The 19466-nt window shown below is 45.9% G+C and overlaps 1 protein-coding gene across 1 annotated transcript; it reads right to left on the reverse strand.

The window, feature by feature from the left end:
* Positions 1 to 3660: 3660 nt before the first annotated feature.
* Positions 3661 to 5870, reverse strand: LOC116997206 (zinc finger and BTB domain-containing protein 18.2-like). The gene is given in 5 exon segments (XM_033061544.1): positions 3661 to 4570; positions 4573 to 4650; positions 4653 to 4763; positions 4766 to 5116; positions 5846 to 5870. Coding segments are annotated over 4 exon segments (1419 nt in total). The 5' UTR covers positions 5103 to 5116; positions 5846 to 5870; the 3' UTR covers positions 3661 to 3677.
* Between the last annotated feature and the right edge of the window lie 13596 nt (positions 5871 to 19466).

A 19466-nucleotide genomic window follows, 5' to 3' on the forward strand; every position in this document is an offset into this window, starting at 1 on the left:
TGTGCTCACAGGTTTGTCACCAGCATCACCGGGGACAGGGCTGGCCCACAGCCTCCCCAGGGCACACAGGGAATGCTGAGCCCCTGCAAACAGCCCCAAAAACCCCAGTCAGAATGCAGAAGTGGTGCTGGTTTAGGTCCAGCCCAGTCACTAAGGAAATGCTCAGTCAGGCTCTGACTGAGACACAGCAGCTCCTTACATGCCTAAAATTCCAGATGGCCCTGAAAGAGAAAGAAATTATTAGAGGATATAGCAATAAAATTTTTTAAAGTGGCAAATTATAAAACACTTGCAATTAAAGTCATCATTATTAATACATCATAAAAAATCCCAAACACCACACCCCTTCTGCTAAAGGGGGGAGGAGGCTCAAGCTTACAATTCTAGCACGTTTTATTTCATGTAAATTTATAAAGACAACAATCCTAGTCACGATTGTCACATTGTACAGCACATACCAATACAGTTGCAAACAGAACTCCACGCAAAACTAAGCGCTAACAGTAGCCTGAATCACTCTTCCTGCGATTGTCATATCTAGACTAACAGTATTACACTAACACTGAAGGAAAAATAGTTCACTATAAAACAGTGATAGAACATTTTATAAAATATATTCCATTCCAATAGCTTTTCTACATACTGTATACTATAAAACTCTCCCACAAAAATTAGTGTCTTTAAATATACATATTTAATCTGAACTGCACCAAGATTAAAAACAATTAAAAATATCAATGATTTTTTTTTTACATTAACTTCACAGTATTTGTTTGTAGTAGAAGACAAATCCAGTGTTTAAAACGCAGAGCAGGACTGTTCCCTATGGAGACAGCAACTGCCCCACAGAGAAATAGTTTATGGAGAGACAAGTGTTAAGTGTGCCATGGTTTAGTACTTCTCCACAGAGCCATGAACCATTTTGAAACACGCTCCGAGCTATTGCAACTTAAAAATAAGAGACACACAGAGAAATAGCCAAAAAAAGTCACCTTAAGAACAAAAATAAGTGCAAACATTTCTTTACTTTAGAAATTCAAGCTAAGAGGAGTGGGAACACAAATACCAGACTATGGGAACAGTGTGTTCATGATGTAGTCAAGGATGAGAAAGTCTTTTCTTTCCTTATTTAAAAAAAAACAAAACAAAAACAACTTTTGCCCCATATTCACTGCAGCACAGAGCATGCTCATAGCATCAGTTTAATGAATTATTTCTTTACTAAGATCAGACAAAAACTTGTTTCAACTTTTCCCTGCTCCATACGCTAATGATGTTCTTATGGCACATCCTATTTTATGATCTTCTAAAAAAAAAAATAAAAACAAACAGTAATTGAAGACTGAAATGCAAACAGAAGTGTCACAAGAATGCAAAATTAAGATTACCAGCTTCGGTAATGCTGACTCTACATTAAACTCTTTACATGTTGCTCAACATGCAAAACCCATTGTTATAAAATTTAAAGTGTAAATTAACTAGTTTTGAAATAGATTAACAGTAATAATTCCACTTCAAAAACAAAACAAAAAAATCTAATAAATACTATATCAAGTATCTTCAGGAGAAAAAAATAACTTAATTTTAGTAGAAAGAAAAATAACTTAATTTTACTAGATTTTGTTCAGTGCTATTTCCAATCACAGCAAAAATAAAAAAGAGAAAAAAAAGAAAAAACTGATTAAGTAGAATAAGACCACAGTACCAAAGCCACTTATGTTCAAGATACAGTACTCTCCCACAACTTTCATATGTAACAGGTTCAGCAAAAATTTTTACAGTTGAGAAATTAAACTGAAAACAAACCCCAAAACTATAAATAAAAGCAAAATTTCACATTACATGTACATTCATAGTTTAAGAGATGAATAACAAGAGGCTGTAACAAGTATATCCTGATTTTGTTTAGAGGAAGTACTTATTAAAAAAAAAAAGTCAGTCCCATATTATTTATGTAGGTAGTGCTCAGTTTTTGGACCAGAGGGGGGGAAAGGCATTGGGAAGTTTTTTCTTCATAAGATGCAATACAGTATTTTAAGCACAACTTTAAAAATAATCTAACTCAGTGCTTCAAATTAATTTTAAAACACACGCTTAAGTTTCACCAAACAACTCCAGGAGTGTCAAGAAAGCTGGTGAAGCAATGCTAATGCAGCAGAAGGACATTCACAGCCCTCAGATATTATTATTATCATATTTCAGTCCCATGTACATGTACCTTGAATGGGTAATTTGACTGGAAGGGAACAAAGTGATATCCACCGACATGCACAGACCAAATGATCTAATAGGCAAGAAACTGAATCATGTGGAGTAAAACTGGCTATAGTTACAGGCAGCTCAGGTTGCAACTAAAAAAAAAAATAAAATTAAAAAAAAATACCCCCAAAAACTTCCCCAGAAAAGGTGGGAAGTGGGGAAAAAGTTAGGCCATGCTTTCCCTCCAGCAGTTCATCTTCGTGCTGTCTCTTGGGAACACCAGCAATTGCACACAATTCAGCTCAGAGGGAATTGCCAACTTCACAAAAATAAATAAAATATAATTTCATGCTGCTGGTTTTAACATGGCAGCAAACTTTTCAGGCAAGACAGCAGGTCTCCTAATGCACAAGGCGTGAGCTACCTTGAACAACAAAACCCCAGAAACCTGATATCAGGAGGGGCATTTGGCCACTTTAAAGCTGCTGTCCCCTCCAAGGGGAATGGGATCAGCCTCTGGATGTTGATATGGGATGAAAATATCACACATTAACAATTTTTTTCTATGTCCTACGTGCATCCTTCAACATTTTGGGAGTGAATATGCTGCAGACAGAAAGTGTTTTTCCATCCACATTTTATGCTCAAAAGCAGCTTTTCAGCAGGTCAGCCCAGTGAGGAGGATGGGTGGGAAGGGAAAATTTAAGTCAAGTCCCAAGGCAAAAATTTCTCATTTAGATTTTAGGACCAACTGCAGAACAGTATTAATGGAATAAAGAGAATAAAAAATGACCAGTACCAAAGACAAACTCAGGAATCCTCAATCCCTTTCAAATATGGGCCAATTCAATGTCTCATCTAGCTCTGTAAAATAAAAGTACATCTGCCCACTCTGCAACGTGTGGACAGGTTTCTGTTCACCAAAATGTATTTAAATCATAGTCCATCTCTTCAGATGTTTCTCTGCAAAACGCAGAGGGCATTTGGGGAGCTTAATGGAAGCCAAATTGTTCTCCAGAATTTGATGATATTTTTTTTTTCAAAGAAGGTTAAAAAAAAAAAAAAAAAACCAAACCAACAAAACCCTGACCACAAAGCAAGTACTTCCAGTGTGAAAACTGATGCTAAATCATTGCAAAATTACTTAAGATCATTTCACATTAATAATGTAACATGGCGCACAAGAGAAGACCTAAAGGACTGTGAAGGGAGGGTGGCAGGGGAAGGGGGGAGATGGAGAGGTGGAAGGAGTGCATTAAAAGGCCTCTGGAGTGTATACCGCTGCATCTTTTAAAGATCATATACCTGAAGTGAATATCACCAAAACAAATAAAGGGAGCAGAAAACGAAATTAAAATTCAGATGCTGCCTTTTTTTTCCTGTTTTGTTTTAAAAGGGTTGGGGGGTGCGGTTGTAGATAGTTATTAAAAAAAAAAAAAACCAAAACAAACAACCAAACCAAACAAAAGTCACACATCTCAAACAACCAAGGACTTTACAAGGCCACAATGAAATTTGCGGATATGTCTGTACAGATCCCCGGACTGCGTGAAGCGTCTCTCGCACCACTTGCACCCGTGGGGTTTCTCCCTGGTGTGCACGACCGCGTGGCGGCTGAGGTTGTGGGAATACTGGAAGCTCTTCCCGCACTGGCCGCAGGTGTAGGGCTTCTCCCCAGAGTGAGTCCTCTCGTGCCTCTTTAGCGTGTACATGCAGGAAAAAGTCTTTCCGCAGAGGGTGCAAGTGGGGACCGACCCGTCGGGGGACAGGCGGGTCCGGGAGCCGTCCTTGTCGCGGAAGTGAGAGCTCAGGTGCAGCTGAAGGATGTGCGGGCTCGGGAACACCTTGCTACAGAGGGGACAAATGCAGATATGCCCAGGAGGCACCAGGACGCCCGAGGAGATGTCCGACGAATCCATGTCGTCCTCGCTCTCGTCTCGCTCTTGATCTATATCCTCCTCTCGGGCATGAGAGCTGCCATTCCCCGCGAACATGTGTCCTAACCCTGTCACTAGGCTTTTGGCTGAATTCCCAAAATGCTGACTCTCTGGACTCCTGGCTTCGCTGTCCTCCTGATCTGACAGCAAGTCTTGTTCATCTTTAACAAGTGGCTCGGTACCCTGCTGCTGGCTGTCGGAAGCCAGCTGTCCAAAGACATAGGAGGGGTGTAAGGAATCTCTCCCCGGCACGGGCTTGAAAGACAAATCCAGCGCGCAGTCCACATCACTCGAAGCCAGGGGATGGTTAACAGACCTTTGGGACAAAGGTCCTGTGGAACTATTGACATTAGCCTTTGTTTTTCCAGCTGCTGCGGCGCACGGTTCTGCCTCTGTCGGCACAGAGCTGACACTTATATGATCAGAGGACCAGGCGGGTGACTGCTGACCTTTTCTTTGCCTGCTGCTCTCTCGTATTCTGCAACGCTGAATTTTTGTTTGTTTCCTGGGTCAACTCGTGGACCAGGGGCACTCCGGCGTCTAGAAAATGCTCCGCTTTCTCCAAACTAGCCGCCTCATCATTAATCTTCTCTTCCGAACATAATTCTTTATCTTTCAACTTGCCTTGCAGACTTTCACAATGTCATACATGTGAAGGTAGCTCGCTGCAGCCAGCACATCTTCCACTGGGAGACTGTTGAATTCCAGCTTTCCCTCGTACATGAATTCGAGCAGCAGGCTGAAGGCAGGGGCTGTGACAATGTCACTGTTCAGATGCACAATATCCCTTTTGTCTAACTGGTCCCTGTAGAAAAGATGGAAGTACATACTGCAAGAGGCAAGAACGGCTCTGTGAGCTCTGAATTGAGCTTCTCCAACTAAAACAGTACAGTCACACAGGAAGCCCTGGTGACGCTGCTGACTCAGACACTGCAGCAACTGGCGGCTATGGTCTGGAAACTCCATTCTTCCTTCATAACCTGTTCAAAACAGGAAAAACTTGAATGCTACTGTAAACTAAAGCCTCCTAGCAGCTGTAACAAACAGATCGGCTTTTTGGTAACCCAAGCCAAAGAAACAGCCTTGGAGATAACATTTACTGTTAATTGTCTGTAATAGTTTTATTGAAGGGGGGGGGGGGAGAAAAAAAAAAAAAACCCAACACAACATGCTTCTCATCCTTTCGCACCTGCTCCGAACAGGAAAAACTTGATTGTAAGTAAACAAAAGCTAGTAAAGCAGCAGCCCCTCCAACCTTTGTTTCTCCCACTAAGCACTTTAATAAAATTAAGCAGAGGAAAGCGCACACACACCCCCGAAAAGAAAAAAAGCATCAACTCCCAGGCTGTCTTCCCAGCAACGCTAATTTGGGGCATCTTTTAATAAAGCATATTCCCCGCGTCACGCACGCACACACACACACGCACACACACATTTAAACTTTATCCTCAGTCGTTATGCACCGAATCACAACAAAACAGCGGCGGCTGGCGCTGGGGGAGCCGCGGCTCTGCGGGGAGGGGGGCGCGGAGCACCGGGGGGAGAGGCCCCGGCCCCCGCACGCGAAAAGGGCGGGGGATCACGGGGGGAGGAAAAAAAAAGTTTCCCTTGAAGTTATTAAAAGGCAAGGAGGAAAATAAGCGGCGGAAGGCCGGCGGGAGAGCAGGACGGAGGCTGCAGCCGGCTGCGTGCCGCGGCCGGGCGCTTACCTTGCGCGGGGCGCGGCGGGGCCGGCCGCGGGCGCGGAGCCGGGCGGGCAGGAGGGAGCGCGGTGCGAGTGCGACCGAGGCGCGGCGGGAGGGAGGGAGGGGAGAGAGAGAGAGGCAGGCGGGAGGGAGGAGGAGGGAGGGAAGGAGAGTGCTCGGTTTGCTAATTACACCGCAAGCTGGAGAGTCAGCTGCTCTGACTTCACTGCGATGGAAATGCTACCTCCAGCTGTGCGCCTTTTAATGCCATATGTTACTCCAAATCTCGCTACCAGCCAACCACAGCTTGCTGCCTTTTAAAGTTCCAGCAGCCCCATTTATAGCCCGCGATTAAATCCCACAAACTTGCCCCGAGCCCGCCCCCCCCCGACACTCTCGCCACCACCAGCCCCCAGCCCGGACCCCACCTCCCGCCGCAAAGTTGCTCCCCGCAGCCCGCCGCGGTGACCTTCGCCGGTGCCCGGCTCCGCGCAGCGCTGGGGGGGCCGGCGGAGGGAAGCACCGCGGAGCCGCTTTCGGGATCTCCCCCAGCACAGCCGCGCTCCCCAACTTTGCGGGGAGGACTTCCCCCCGCCGGGGTGTGGCGCGGCCGCGAGTTCCCCCGCGTTTCCGCGCCCCGCGGTCTCCCCGCGTTACTCACCGGCGGGCGGCGGCGGCGCTCGGCGTCCGCATGTGCGCGGCGGCGGCGCGGGCGCTCCGCGGGCGCGGCGCGGGGCTGTGGCGGAGCAGGTTGTTCTCCGGCCGCTCTCGCGATACTTTCGCTGCTGCGAGCCGCGGGTGCGGGCGAGGGTGCGGTAGCGAGCGGCCGTGTCCCCGTCTGGAGCACACAATGGCCCCGCCGCCCCGGCCAGCCCCGCGCGCCGGCCGGTGCGCGCTGCCGGCTGCGCCCTCCCCCTCGCCTCCTCCTCCTCCTCCTCCTCCTGCTGCTGCTGCTGCCGCTGCCGCCCTCCCCTCCCGGCCGCTGCATTGGCAGCGCCGCCGTCCCGCTCCCAACTCCGCTGCGCCGCCGCGGACAGGGCGCGCCCGGCCGCCCGCTGCAGCCCGACGTGCCGCGGAGCCGGGGCAGCGCGGCTGCGGGGCTGCGCGGGGCCGGCCCCGCCGGGGATGGGGCGAGGGGCGCGGCGCATCCCCCCGACACACACACACACACCCCCCGGCTTCAGCTGTAGTTGCGCGCCAGCTGATAAATACCAAATGCCGACGGATTTTTTTTTTCCAAGATGACCTTTTCGATAGTTGATTTGAATTTTAAATTTTAATTAGCTGTAATCGCATCAAAAGTGAGCGCCCTGCGAGGAGCGGGGTTCCCGCCGGGGTTCCCACCCAGGTCGGACCTGGCAGACGCCGCCGAATCCCGCTGGGGAGCTGCGGCTGCCGGAGCCGGTGCCGCTCCGACCCCGCTGGAAGCGGCCCGGGATTGTCGCTGCCCTGGAGTGTCCCAGAGCCCCGGGGCTGCAGCGGCGCCGGCAGGGGGGCCAGGGGGCTGTGCATTCAGGCTCCGGGTCGAGGTGGATGTTGAGGTTTTTGAGGGATGAATATGAGAGTGCTGGAGGGTAAGGGAGAGTGGAGGGGTAGCGGAGCACCGGGGGCACTTCAGAGCTCCCCTGCGAACGCCCTGCGTGGTGCCAGCTGGAGTCTCCAGACTGTGCTTTAGTCTCCAACAAGTACAGCAGGGAAACTCCTTTCCCTTTCCTTCCTTAGGTTGCCTTGCCTAGACTGTAATATCTGCAAAATAGAGACCTTTTATTAATCCGTTTTCCCCCGCATTTTTCTACAATGGTATCATTAGCACCTTAAAACATCAGGTTTAGTTTGGTTCAATCTAACTTATTTTGATCTCTTGATACATTAACGCTCTTTGTCACAGGAGCTGGGGTCTGCATCACCAACACCACTTTTCTCCCACGAGCCTCAACTGTTTAACTCCACTGGCAGTGAATGCCAGCATATTTGGGTGGGTTTGAGCATTAACGATTGCCTTGTCACAAAGCCCTTCTCAGAGTTACAGTATTTGGTAGTGCTGTCAGCTGTAAGGTTCAAGTTGGAAAACCCCAGCCCAGAACGTGGAGTTGCCCAGCTCCAGCGAAAGAGTTAAAGGTCCTGGGGTTAAATCTGTCACCATTCAGTAAAGCTGAGAGCTTTCTATTTGTCCACCATGGCAGACGGGACTGGGGAGCTCTGTCCTTTTAAAGACGGTGTCATCCTGCAGTCACAGCCTGCACAGGCTCTACCAAAAGTAGAGCAATTTCTTCCCCACGGTGCAAATGCAATCTCCATGCAGTTACTTTGTGCATTTGCTAACTTGTGGAGTTTTGTTGTCTTTGTACATTGGAAATGTTAGGCAGAATCTTGCACTAGTATGAATTAGGCTTCTTGCCAGAAATATCTTGTTTTATGTAAGTAATGATTCATGTTACCCTCTCCCCTTTAATAAATAAATTGAAAAAAGCAAGATTACAAAAAGAACCAAGGTTTAAATTCCTATTTGGGTGCTTTAAACTAGGTATAATTGTCTACAATCTAGCAGTCTCTTATTTTTAGGAAGCCAATTACAATTTCACAGTAAATCTGTGGTCATTACAAGTTTGAAGTGTCAGAAAATACAACAGCATTCCCATTTCCACTAAATATCCATTTGGCATGTTGCTGGCTTGCTTTTTCAGGACTCAGAAATACTATACTCACCTTCACGCCAAGGCAATGCTGGGTACAATACAGGTGTTGTACTGATTTAGCTACGGTTGTATAAAATACTGGTAGTACAACTTGCTAATGTAAACAAGCACAAAGTCATTACTGGAAGCAAGGCAACAGGAAGAACTGCCCCAGAAACTTTATTCCAAGAGCTGCTGAGTTTCTGACAGCCCTCGTGAGAGCACGACAGGGTGAGCAAACTATCTGCTTTCCTCTCCCTGGCCCCTGAGCCCTTCTCAGGCTGAGGGCTCCCCTCCCACCAAGCCCAGAGAAGGCTCCGTTTTCAGTCCTTCCTCAATGGAGCAGAGCCAGGCAGAGCTGCTTGGCCAATGCAGAGCTTTGTGACTGGTGCCTGTGCTCAGAGGAGATCACACCCACTGTGCCACCAAACATCAGGATGGCTGAAAATGGATGGGGACTGATGGAAGCTGCTGGGAGTGACCATGTTGGGCATCCTTGTGCAGCTGTGTGCATTCCTTGGTCTGGCTAAAGCCCTTCTGGGCTCCAACAAGCCTTTTGCTGCCTATGGAGCTTTCCAGAGTTGAGCAGAAAGCCTGGCTATAGGGCAAAGAGAGTAAAAATCAGTGGTGCTGGCAGGGCTTCCACTTGCCAGGCAAGGCTAGCCCTGCTCCTGGTTGTTTTTGCTGCCTGGACACCAGCCAAAGCCCACAGAAATTAGTAGAAAAACCAACTGGATCAGGTCCATAAAGCCTGAGGACTTGCTTCCATTCTTACCCCTTTGATCCAACAAGAGTAGGTATTTACTGAGTGGGGCCTCTCCAGCCCTCTTTGTTGGCCAGATGCAGAAGCGGTAGCAACAGGTTTTTCATGCGATTTAATCGTTTTCTCTCTCACCGCATTGGGCAGAAGCCTCTTTGTGTTTGTTTCTACATGATTTCAGGGCTTTTATGTTCTTTTTTTTTTTTTTTTTTAATAGGACATCTTCTTTGTGATAGTCCAGTTGCATTTCAGAGGGAGAGTCAGGGCCTGAGACTGTCTAATACTTGCAGAATTGAAGCTATTTTAAGTGCATTGGTCATAGTGAGGTTTATTTGCAGAAGTTCTTCCAAACTTTTTCAAAGGCTGTTTTATCCCTTGCAGACAGCAGTGAGCATTAGAAGGACTGAATGCTTCATTCCCTCCTGTGAAACAGGGAGGAATTTAACCCCAAAAGATGCAGAGCTGGTGATGGTAAGACAAGGAGCTGCCCTTGGCATCCCCAGGACTTCCCCAATTAGCAATCTCCTCCAGCACTTACCCTGCAGTCAAATCCAAGGTCAGCGTTTGGGGGGTTGTTCAGTTTGCAGTCAAGTCATAAAAGTGGACACGACTTTCCCTAAGATCTTTTCAAGCATGTCATCCAAGACTCCAGAAAGCATTAACTTGCACTGCTGCCATTCCAGACATTAATCAGAGCATATATTGCAGACAGTCTCCTCAGCAGTGTGCTTATGTGAGTCGTATTTGTTTTATGGCTGTCCTGCTGATTTCTCCCCGATAACGAGACCCTGCGTGTGCTGCAGTATTTGTGAGTGTATATTGGAGCAGCCAGGGCCGTTGTCAAATCATCCTATCAAATGGAGAGGCTGGTGGCACTAAGCTGCATGTATAAATTACATATTGTTCTATTTGCCATAACGTGGCTGTCAATAAGGCTGCATCAATCTAGCAACACGCATTAAAATCAAAAAGGACTCTGCAGAGGTGCCACTGGCACAGGTCACATTTGACTCTGCAGTGAGAGCTTGCAACATCCCTGTTGGAGCCAGCCAGGCATTTAATGTCACACCTGTACCTTGGCTCCCCTGTCAGCATCTGGGAGGCAGCTTTCACTCAGTTATTCATTTTCCATAGTTTCACTCAGCTTGTCCAACCCTTAACTTCTGTTTTTTTGTTTTTTGTTTGTTTTGTGTTTTGTTTTCTTTGGGTTTTTTGGGGTTTTTTTTGGGGGGAGGTTTGTTGTTTTTTTCTTTTACACTCTGCTGTGTTCTTGTGTTCTGTTCGGTTTTTCTAGAAATAATACATGAAGGTACCTTTTCAGCCTTTATAAAACCATTGCTTTTCCAGTAAAGAGAGTATGCTTCTTGCTTTGCAATGGTGAAGGAAATTTGCACAGCATTGACAAGGCACACTCTTCTTTCAGAGATTTTTTTCCTCTTTCACTCTTGTTCATCACCCTGGCAGCTGTATTTTAACATTGCTTGGGTTTTCTTTGCCAAATTAATTTTAAAATTCAAATACAATTAAGCATGTTTCTCCCTTTTAATATTTGTTTTATTTATTTATCAGTGCCCAGGAAGGAACCTGAGAACCCACGTTATAAATAACAGGTGTATAGAAGTTTGTAGCAAGATATATAGAGAAGAACAGTGAAAGGCCTTAAGTATCTGTGGATGGTATGAGACAAAATTGGTCTCTGCTTTGGCATCAGACATAAAATTTATCAGACCCAGACAAAAGTTTTTAAACCAGGAGCTGCTGTATCCTCAATAAGGGTCCAGTGTAGAGTTACTAATTTCTTATTAAAGGAGAGAATTTAATTGGCGTTGCTCTATTTGTAAGCAAATAATGCACGGTGTTAGCAATGCACTTTATTTTGGTAACTCCCAGAAGAGACGTTAATACTGCAGAAGTGTTTTGCTAGATTAGGGCTGGGAAATCTCAGCATGAAAATACTTGCTAAGGAAAAAATATAACCTAGAATAAAGGGCTTTGTTCCAGAGATGTTCTCATACAACTTTTGCAGCAGTTCCTCAGAAAACACTTCATCCCTGGAAAAATCAGTATTACCTCCAACTACTGTCCTGAGCTTTGTAAGGCAGAGTTCTGGCATATTTATCCCACTATCTGCAAAAGGTCTCTTGAGCAGGATCCATTCCTCTCCTGGGACTTGTGGGGTTGGCTGAACATGTTCTTAGAGCAAGTGTAGGGTTCCTCATTAGATAAATCACCAATCTCAGGGCATAAAAGACTCTGTCTTTTCTCACATGTGGAGTATATAATATCAGTCTTCTCTTTTGCTTTTCCATGGGGTTTCCAAATCAACCTGGCCTGAGTACAAGCGAACAAGTATCCCAGAAGCCTGTTGAAATAAAATCCCAAACACCTCACTTTTCTCCACTGCCCATACTAAAACCTCCTCATGTTATGCAGTTCAGACTGTCACTGCTAAATTATCTGTTAGTGGCCTCAATGATATCCACTCTGCCCTCCCAAACACGTCCCCATATCTGCAGCAATTCCCTCTACTATTCCTTTATCATTTTATCAGGTACTGAATCAAAACCAAGCTGCCTGTTCCTACTTCCAAGACCCTCTGTAACTTAGAGTGCTCACACTGACATAATCTTCTTACCCTATTCCTTACCTTCCTAGCATGTTTTTCTCTTCCTTCACCTTCCTATCTTTTTTGTGCTGGCCCCTTCAGCAAAGGCAAGTCTTGCTCTTTGCCGTGCTTCCACCTTGCCTTGATGTTGCTCATAATGTAGTCAGAGGAGCTGGGATGAAGATTTTGGTGACACTGGATGGGGAGAATTTTGGGGTGACTCAGGGAACTCTGTGCAGAGAGAAGCTGGGCTCAGTGAGCTGTCTCTGCTTGACTCCTTTGGGAGCCTGAATTCCAAACCTGTGCCTCTGAGAGCAGCCCAGCCCCAGGTATGGAGAGAGAAATGGGAAGCTGAGGATGAGGAGAGCAAGACAGACCATTTTTCTAGTCAAAACGAGCTGCTTTTGTCTCAGGGCTGTACAGTAGCCATCACACTGGTTCCTCCACTTCCCTCTGATGTATTCCAGGTGCAGGGGAAGTCCAGAGAATGTCATGTAAGAAATGCAAATAAAAATGCCTTTCTAGACTTCCTTCTCTTGCATACTGTCTGCCAGAACCTTCGCTCCCTCTTTTATTGTTTTGCCTATGGATGCATTTTATGCTCTGATGTTGCTCTTCTGGTAAAAGAAGAATTACTTGCTGCGAGTTTACATAACTTGCCTTTTACTGCTCTGGAAATGAATGTGGGACTTCAGTCTTAATTAGACTTTCAGTGTAAGTCCTGCTTTAATGAATCACTGAAAGATGTGAATAACATTAAGCTCCAGAATGTGGCTGCAGAGTTGGATACCTGAAGCTGGTCACTGGGTCTGTGGCAGGACAAGCACTTAGTACTGAGGTGAAGGGGGAACAAACTCCCTGAAACCGAGTAAGTTTGAATTTAGCTGCGGGTGGACCCCTGCCTGTGGAAGAGTTTTGATTTCAGAGCCTGTACTTGTGTACTCAACACTTTGCTCCTGCATTATGGCCTCACAACAAAGCAACAGATTCACTGCATCAGGAAGTTCAGGCTGCAGTCTGACATCCAGGCTATCGCATTGCCCAGCCCCTCTCGCAACACAGCGACCAGCCTGAGCTCCACCTGCACCCAGGGAGGAGAGGATTTCAGTAGTTTACTCTCGGAAATAAAGTAGGATGGTAGAGATGTCAGAAAATGTACAAAGCCTTGGGGAAATGTACGGGCTCGTTAAGCTGTACTCCCGATGATGCTTTTGCAAAGTGTCAGTCTGATCTGGTGAGCCTGGTGACAACTTGCTAAAGAGGCTCAGCACCACACTTAGCCTGGAGGCCAGCCCATAGCAGTTAATAAGTGAAAGAACAGCCTGGAATGGTGATCACCTGCCGGGCACCTGCGGGTGTCGCTGGTAGGATGTCACCTGGTCACAGCAGAGCGGGATGAATGGAGCACTGTCCTGGAAAAGGTGCTGTGACTGTAAACAAAGGAGTTTTGTGAAAGCTGGCACCAATGAAAGGCTTCTCTGCAGAAGACAAAGAAGGGGCCAAACTAAAAGTAAAACTAAATGGACTGGGAGAATTGCAGAAGAAGTAGCAGTGGGTCAAAACTCCGTGGTTTTTACAACTCTTTTTTTGTGACCTTCATGACCCAGACCTGATGATGTGCCATGGGGGTCTGCTGGGCTGGGATGACTGTAGGACCCAAGGTTTTTGTAGCCAGCAGTGTTCATGGTGTGATGTGCTGCTTACTGCTCGTGCCTGACTTTAATTCCATAGTCCAAAAGGCTAAGTACTTTATTTTCAGCTGAGGGAAGTAGAGATAGCCTCCACTCTAGTCCAGAGCAACGTTCAAACTACACCTTTGTAATCAGGATATTCTCAGGCTCTCTGCTGCATCTTAGTGATGAATATGGGAGAGGATTTGTGAATACATGCATTTAGACCAGACTCCAAAGAAGGCAGGGACAGAAAAGGAAAGCAGAGGTCCTTTTAAGATCAGTTCTAACAAAAATTTCATTAAAAGGAATTTTTTTTATTTGATTATTGAGAGTTACCTGAATTCCCCCAGCTCTTCCAGCACTGCATTTGATGTGGAATCAATACGGAGAAGATCAACTCTGATGCAGAAACTGAAACCCAAACAATTTCTCTCTCCTAGTTTGGAGATCAGATTGCTCATTTGATTCATGTATACAGGTAAGGTGAGCAAAAGTAGCAAAATTTATATAGAGCAGAGATGAGAAAGAAAGGAATTGGAAGGTAAATGATGTTTGGAGTCATAGGGAACTCTGGGGAAATAAGCAAACACCAAGGAACAGTGAAAGGATAAAAATGGCACAAAAAGTAGATTTTATTTACTGGAAAAATAAGATGGGTAAAGGCTAAATCCCACAATCCTTTACTCATGCAAGGATTCCTGTTGACTTAAATACTTGTGTAAAAGTATTTCTCTGGGTAAAGGATTTGTTGGAGTGTGTCCAGAAGGGTTAAGGTTGACGTTTTCACAGAGGCAGCAGTCTTTCCTATGCCACCCTGGGTAGTGAATGACAGTCATGGGACACGTCTTACAGGACACACCAAACAAATGAACAAACAAACAGAAAAAGCAGCCTCTGCCCAAGTGCCTGGGAGGTTTGGGGTGGCAGGGGGCTGGCAGGAAGGTGGCTCAGTCAGGAGGAAGGGTCGGTGGTGTTGGCTCTGCACGGACCCTCGGCCGGAGGACGCGGCTGCCAGCACAAACTCTCACAAGTTGTTCTGGCACCTGGCCTAGAACAACACGGGGCTGTTTTTTCCCTTTTGTGCTCAACTCTGTTGCACTGGGACAATGTGAGATTTTTAATTTTATATGCAGAAGGAAGAAAGAATCGACCTTTTCCTTTTTTCCTTTTTTTTTTTACTTTTCTGTTTCTCCACTGTACTTATCTTTATGCGTGGTGGTGTTACAAGGCCAGGTCAGCAAATACTTTATTCCAGTGACAAGTTTTTTGTGCAAAGGTCACAAGGGTGGCCGTGAGTGATCAGGGAACTTGTAATAGTCACAGACAGATGTGCTGCTCTCACCTTTAATTCTGCTCCTTCTGTGGGCTGCCAGGCCCAGCTGATGCAGAAAGAGGGAGAGAATGAGTAGAGAAGTAGAAGGGAGGAGTTTGGTGCTTAAAGCCTGACAGACAAATGGGATAAAAAGTCCTGTCTTCCTGTGCCTGCTCTTGGCACCAGTGACTCAGGGAGCCACATTACAAACCTTGCAGTTGTCCAGGTGTACCTCGATGGAGATGCAGAGCTCTGGCCAGCCACAGCTCTGCCCACATCTTCAGCAGAGCCATCAGAATGAACCTCCATGTACCTGCCCAGCAGCACCAGGAAGGGCTTCACTCTGCACATGATCCCTGAGGAGAGCTGCTCATCACCCTTATCCTCCTCCAGGACTTTGCATCAGGTACCATGAACATACCCTGGTGTCATTGGGCTTAACTCCAGGCAGGTGCCCTCTGGATCAGGACCTAAATGGTTAATTTTCAAGTGGCTTCTTAGAGCAGATGTTCCCATGTGTATCCCCTCCTTCCTTCTTCTGACACATTTCCTACACAAACAGCAGATTGCATTGCTGCTGTCCTTTTGATCTGCGGGAGGGGGAGGAAAATCCCACACAAATGATATTAGTTCTCTTTTCAGGCAGGCTGGTGACGGTGGGTACGGGCATGTGCCTCCCTCCCACCTCTCCCTGCCCAGATGCTTTTTCTGGGACTTTCTTCTTTAGTCCCTGCCCACTTCTGGAGCTGCTTTTAAGGCTGCTTACCTTAAAGTCTGGAAAGGAAAGGGAGGTAAGGTTGGGCAAATTGTGGAAAATTTGTGGTTGCAAACATTGCTGTCTGTCTAAACATACCAGAGGCCGGGGTACTGTCTGCTCCATCTACTGCCATGCTGGTGGCTCTCGTGCCTGGCACTTGGATACCTGCATTCCTTGTGGGCACTGATGAATTAAGCCACACTGCTTGGGTGAGGCTTAAGTTCTTACCAGTCAGGAGATTCTCTTTGAGCTTGTGTCTAGATCATTCCCAATCCCAGATTTACTGTCCAGCCTGGACATGGCCACATAGTCTCAGTCTGGTTGCAGAGGGACAGCTCTTGCAGCCTTGGTGAGAGGTGACTCAGGGTGGGGTGACAGGAGACTGCAGGATCAGATCATTCTGGGGAGATCAGGCCTTCCCTCTTGCTTCCAGGTAAGCAGACAACAGCAGACAAACTGGCAAGATTGTGGGTTCAGGATGAATTAAAGGAGGTGATTATGGGATTGCAGTTAAGGTGTGCATCTCCTTGGTACAGCACCTCCAGGGTGTCAGGACTGCACGGGTTTGGAGGACCATGAGAAAATTTCACAGTTAATGAATTCATCAAAAGGTATTAAATACAATGCACAGATTTGGGTTGATAAAGCCACCCAGTGCTGACAGTGTAAAGAATATTCTGGGTAACAAAACTGATTGCTTACTCTGTTCTTACATTCATCTGACCACATCACTGCTGTTCTTTTTTGGAGAGAAGACACTTGATATACCTCTGGTCTGTCCCAGGATGGCCTTTTTACATTATTATCCTGAGTCAGAGAAGAAAGCTTGCTGTGTCTCTGCTATGGGTAGCAGTTGCAGAAGCCCTCTAGATGTGTGATGGAAATTATAGAGGTAAGGTGTGAAGGAGTTGAGAGAGTCAAGGTGTGGTGGCCACTGATTTTTCTAGCATCATCCACCTGTGATTTGATTTGGGTGAAAAAGACAAACAGTTCTGCCTGAACTCCTTCCTAGAAAGACCACGAATTGCTGTTCAGGAAGAGTCTTTGGAATGTCTGAGAGGCTTAACACTGCCATGTCCCTGGCCTTGCCACAGCAGCAATGTGAGTGCCCTGACACAAGGCAGGGTGCACATGTGAAGCAGCCTAGCACTGAGCTGGCTGCTGAGACATCAGCAGTGAAGTTTTGGAAAACAGATATTTTTCTTTATTTAATTTTGTCTTTTTCCCTGCTTTAGCATCATCCTCGTTTCTAACTCTCAGCAGTGGGCTACAGCATCAGTGCTCTCTCCTGTTGTCTTTGGAGGCTTCCATAACAAGCACCTGATTATAATGAGGATGATGTTTCTTGAGGCAGGGGATGGGAAGGCTCAAACGTGACACTGTGACCAGCCAAAACAGCAAGGCAGGCAGTGACTGATTGAAATGCTCTAAATAACAAATTCTTTTAAACCAAAACCAATTCCAAAGAGACTCAGCATATTTGCAGATGTTATTCATATAGAAGGAGAATCAAATATCATCAAATAACCCACTAAGCCTGACTTGCTCACTGGCTTAGATAGGATACGCTAAGCTTTGCCTGTTACTTCACTCGATTTCTTGAGCTTGTAACCAGAACCAGGCAGTTTGCAGCATGTTCATTCAGCTCCTTCCTCTGTAGCTAAATGTATTAAAATTGCCCAAGAGTGTGCACTGAAGCCATCTCCATGTGGCTGCTCACCAGCATTTCTGCAGAGACATGAAGCACACGAGGATCCTGGAGGGTTGTGTGTGGGGGAGGGTGTGTGCAGTGATGCAGGCTGCCCTGGGCACTGCCAGCACCTCTGCTTTCCCAGAACATCTGGGAAAGTGCCAGAACATCTGCCCCTGGCACAGGCCACTGGCGTCAGGCAGTGCTGCTCATGCAATTGCTCTCACAGCAACAGGCAGCAGTAGGGAAAGGGAAGAACAGACTCATTGCACTCCTGCTTTCATGGTGTTTCCCATGCAGTGGCTTCTACAGTTGAATTTGGGATGTTTCCTAGATGGTGATTTATGGGTGTCTTTGGATTTCACAAACGTCTGATGTTTAGTGTGTCACCCTGTCTGCAGGGGAAAAACATAACCTGGCCAGTTCTTTGTTTTCCTCATTTACATTTTTTCATTGCTCTTCCACTGCAACCCATCAAGTCTCATTTCAAAAAGTACGGAGGTAGAAAAGCTACAGTTTGCTGTATTTTCATTTCCCTGAAACTTCCTTGAAGTTCATGAAATAATGAGAAGTTAGAGACTGCGAAGAAAAAAGCAGCCAGAAAAATGGGGACAAGTGAATCCCTCCCACTCGTCACCCTGGCATCACCCCAACACCTTTCATTTCATTTTGTTCAGCAATAACAATAATAGGAAACAGACTTTTTTATCAAGTTATCAAGTGTCCTTTGTGAATACTCAAAAAGGTAACTGGTTTTTTAGTTTATTACCATAAGCATTTGGCTTCGTTGCTCAACACTTGGAAATGGAAAAGCTAAAAAGTAAAGCAGGTTATGGTGGGAACAGTCCCAGCCACCAGGAGCTCAGACTGAACATGGGAAACAAGGATTCCCCCACAAGCATCAGAGCCCTGAGGTCTCCACGGGCCATAATGGTTCACTTGCACTTAAACATTCTGTCCATCACACCATATTGGCTCTACAATATCAGCAAAAGCTGAAAGCAATTTCTTTGTGCCTCTCCCAAAGTTGCCAGCATCCCTCAGTCCCACCTGTGGTACAAGCTCTCCTTCCCTGATGCTTTCACAGGTTACCAGAGCTCAGGGCTTAGGTGGTTGCCCTTCACATCAGCAGACTGCATGATGCATTTCAGCACTTAAAAAGATAGATGTATCAGTTTCATTGCCTTGTGTATAATAAGTTTATGAAGAGTGTCCATACAATTTCTACCACTACATTTTCAACCCTGTGGCAGCCCTTAGTAGCTTTAGATGCAGCAAGAATCAAATTCTTTCCCTTTAGCATCAAATTGTTCGTTATTGTGTGATTTATTCAAAGACTGCAGTGTGGAAAGTAAGAAATGCCTGTTGTTGCCAGTAATATAATCACATGTGGGGCTTAATCCTGTAAACATGCACAAGGAAAGTTACTTACATATCTAAGTCTTTGGTGCAAGCAGCCATTTGAATAAACTCCTCAGCCTGAACATGCATCTGTACAGTATTTAACATGTAGGGTTTGAGCCAGCCTGGGGTCTTTGTGCTAAATATATAATAATTATTATAATGAGGGTATTAATGATTTGTTTGTGTGCTGTTCTTACATCTAGTGCCAAATATTATACAGAATGTGAATCTGGGAAGAATTTAGCCCTTCACATTTTATATCTGTAATAATCCATGACTGAATTGCTGGATTCCATCTCATTTGTATATGCCATATTTTTTTCCAGAACATCTGTTTAAACCCACACTGGATAGCTGCCAGATTAGTGGAAAGGATATGGTATAAAGAAGACTTTTGTTTCCTCTGAGCAAGGAGAAAAAATAAGTTACAAGTTGGTGCATATTGCTGAGAAGAAGCAACTTTTTCTCTCCAGAAGCAGATGTCCTGTAGTGTTTGAAAATGAAATGTTTTTGTGTCTTGCAGGCAAAGGTTCTGTGCTTCAACAATATTGATTGTCAGTTAGTGCAGGCTGTCAGCCTGCCATGGTTAACCTACCAGTTGTTGGAGAGACAATCACGAGCAATTAAGAATCACATTTCGCAGTTTCAAATGCATCCATATTGCCACTTTATTCAAAATCCTTTTTTTTTTTTTTTTTTTTCCGTGTTGGATAGTAGATTGGTGAGAGAGAGAGAAGGAGTTTTCTTTTTTCCTCCTGCCAACCATATT

This window comes from Catharus ustulatus, chromosome 6 (genome assembly GCF_009819885.2).
Source record: "Catharus ustulatus isolate bCatUst1 chromosome 6, bCatUst1.pri.v2, whole genome shotgun sequence".
NCBI classification, from domain to species: domain Eukaryota; kingdom Metazoa; phylum Chordata; class Aves; order Passeriformes; family Turdidae; genus Catharus; species Catharus ustulatus.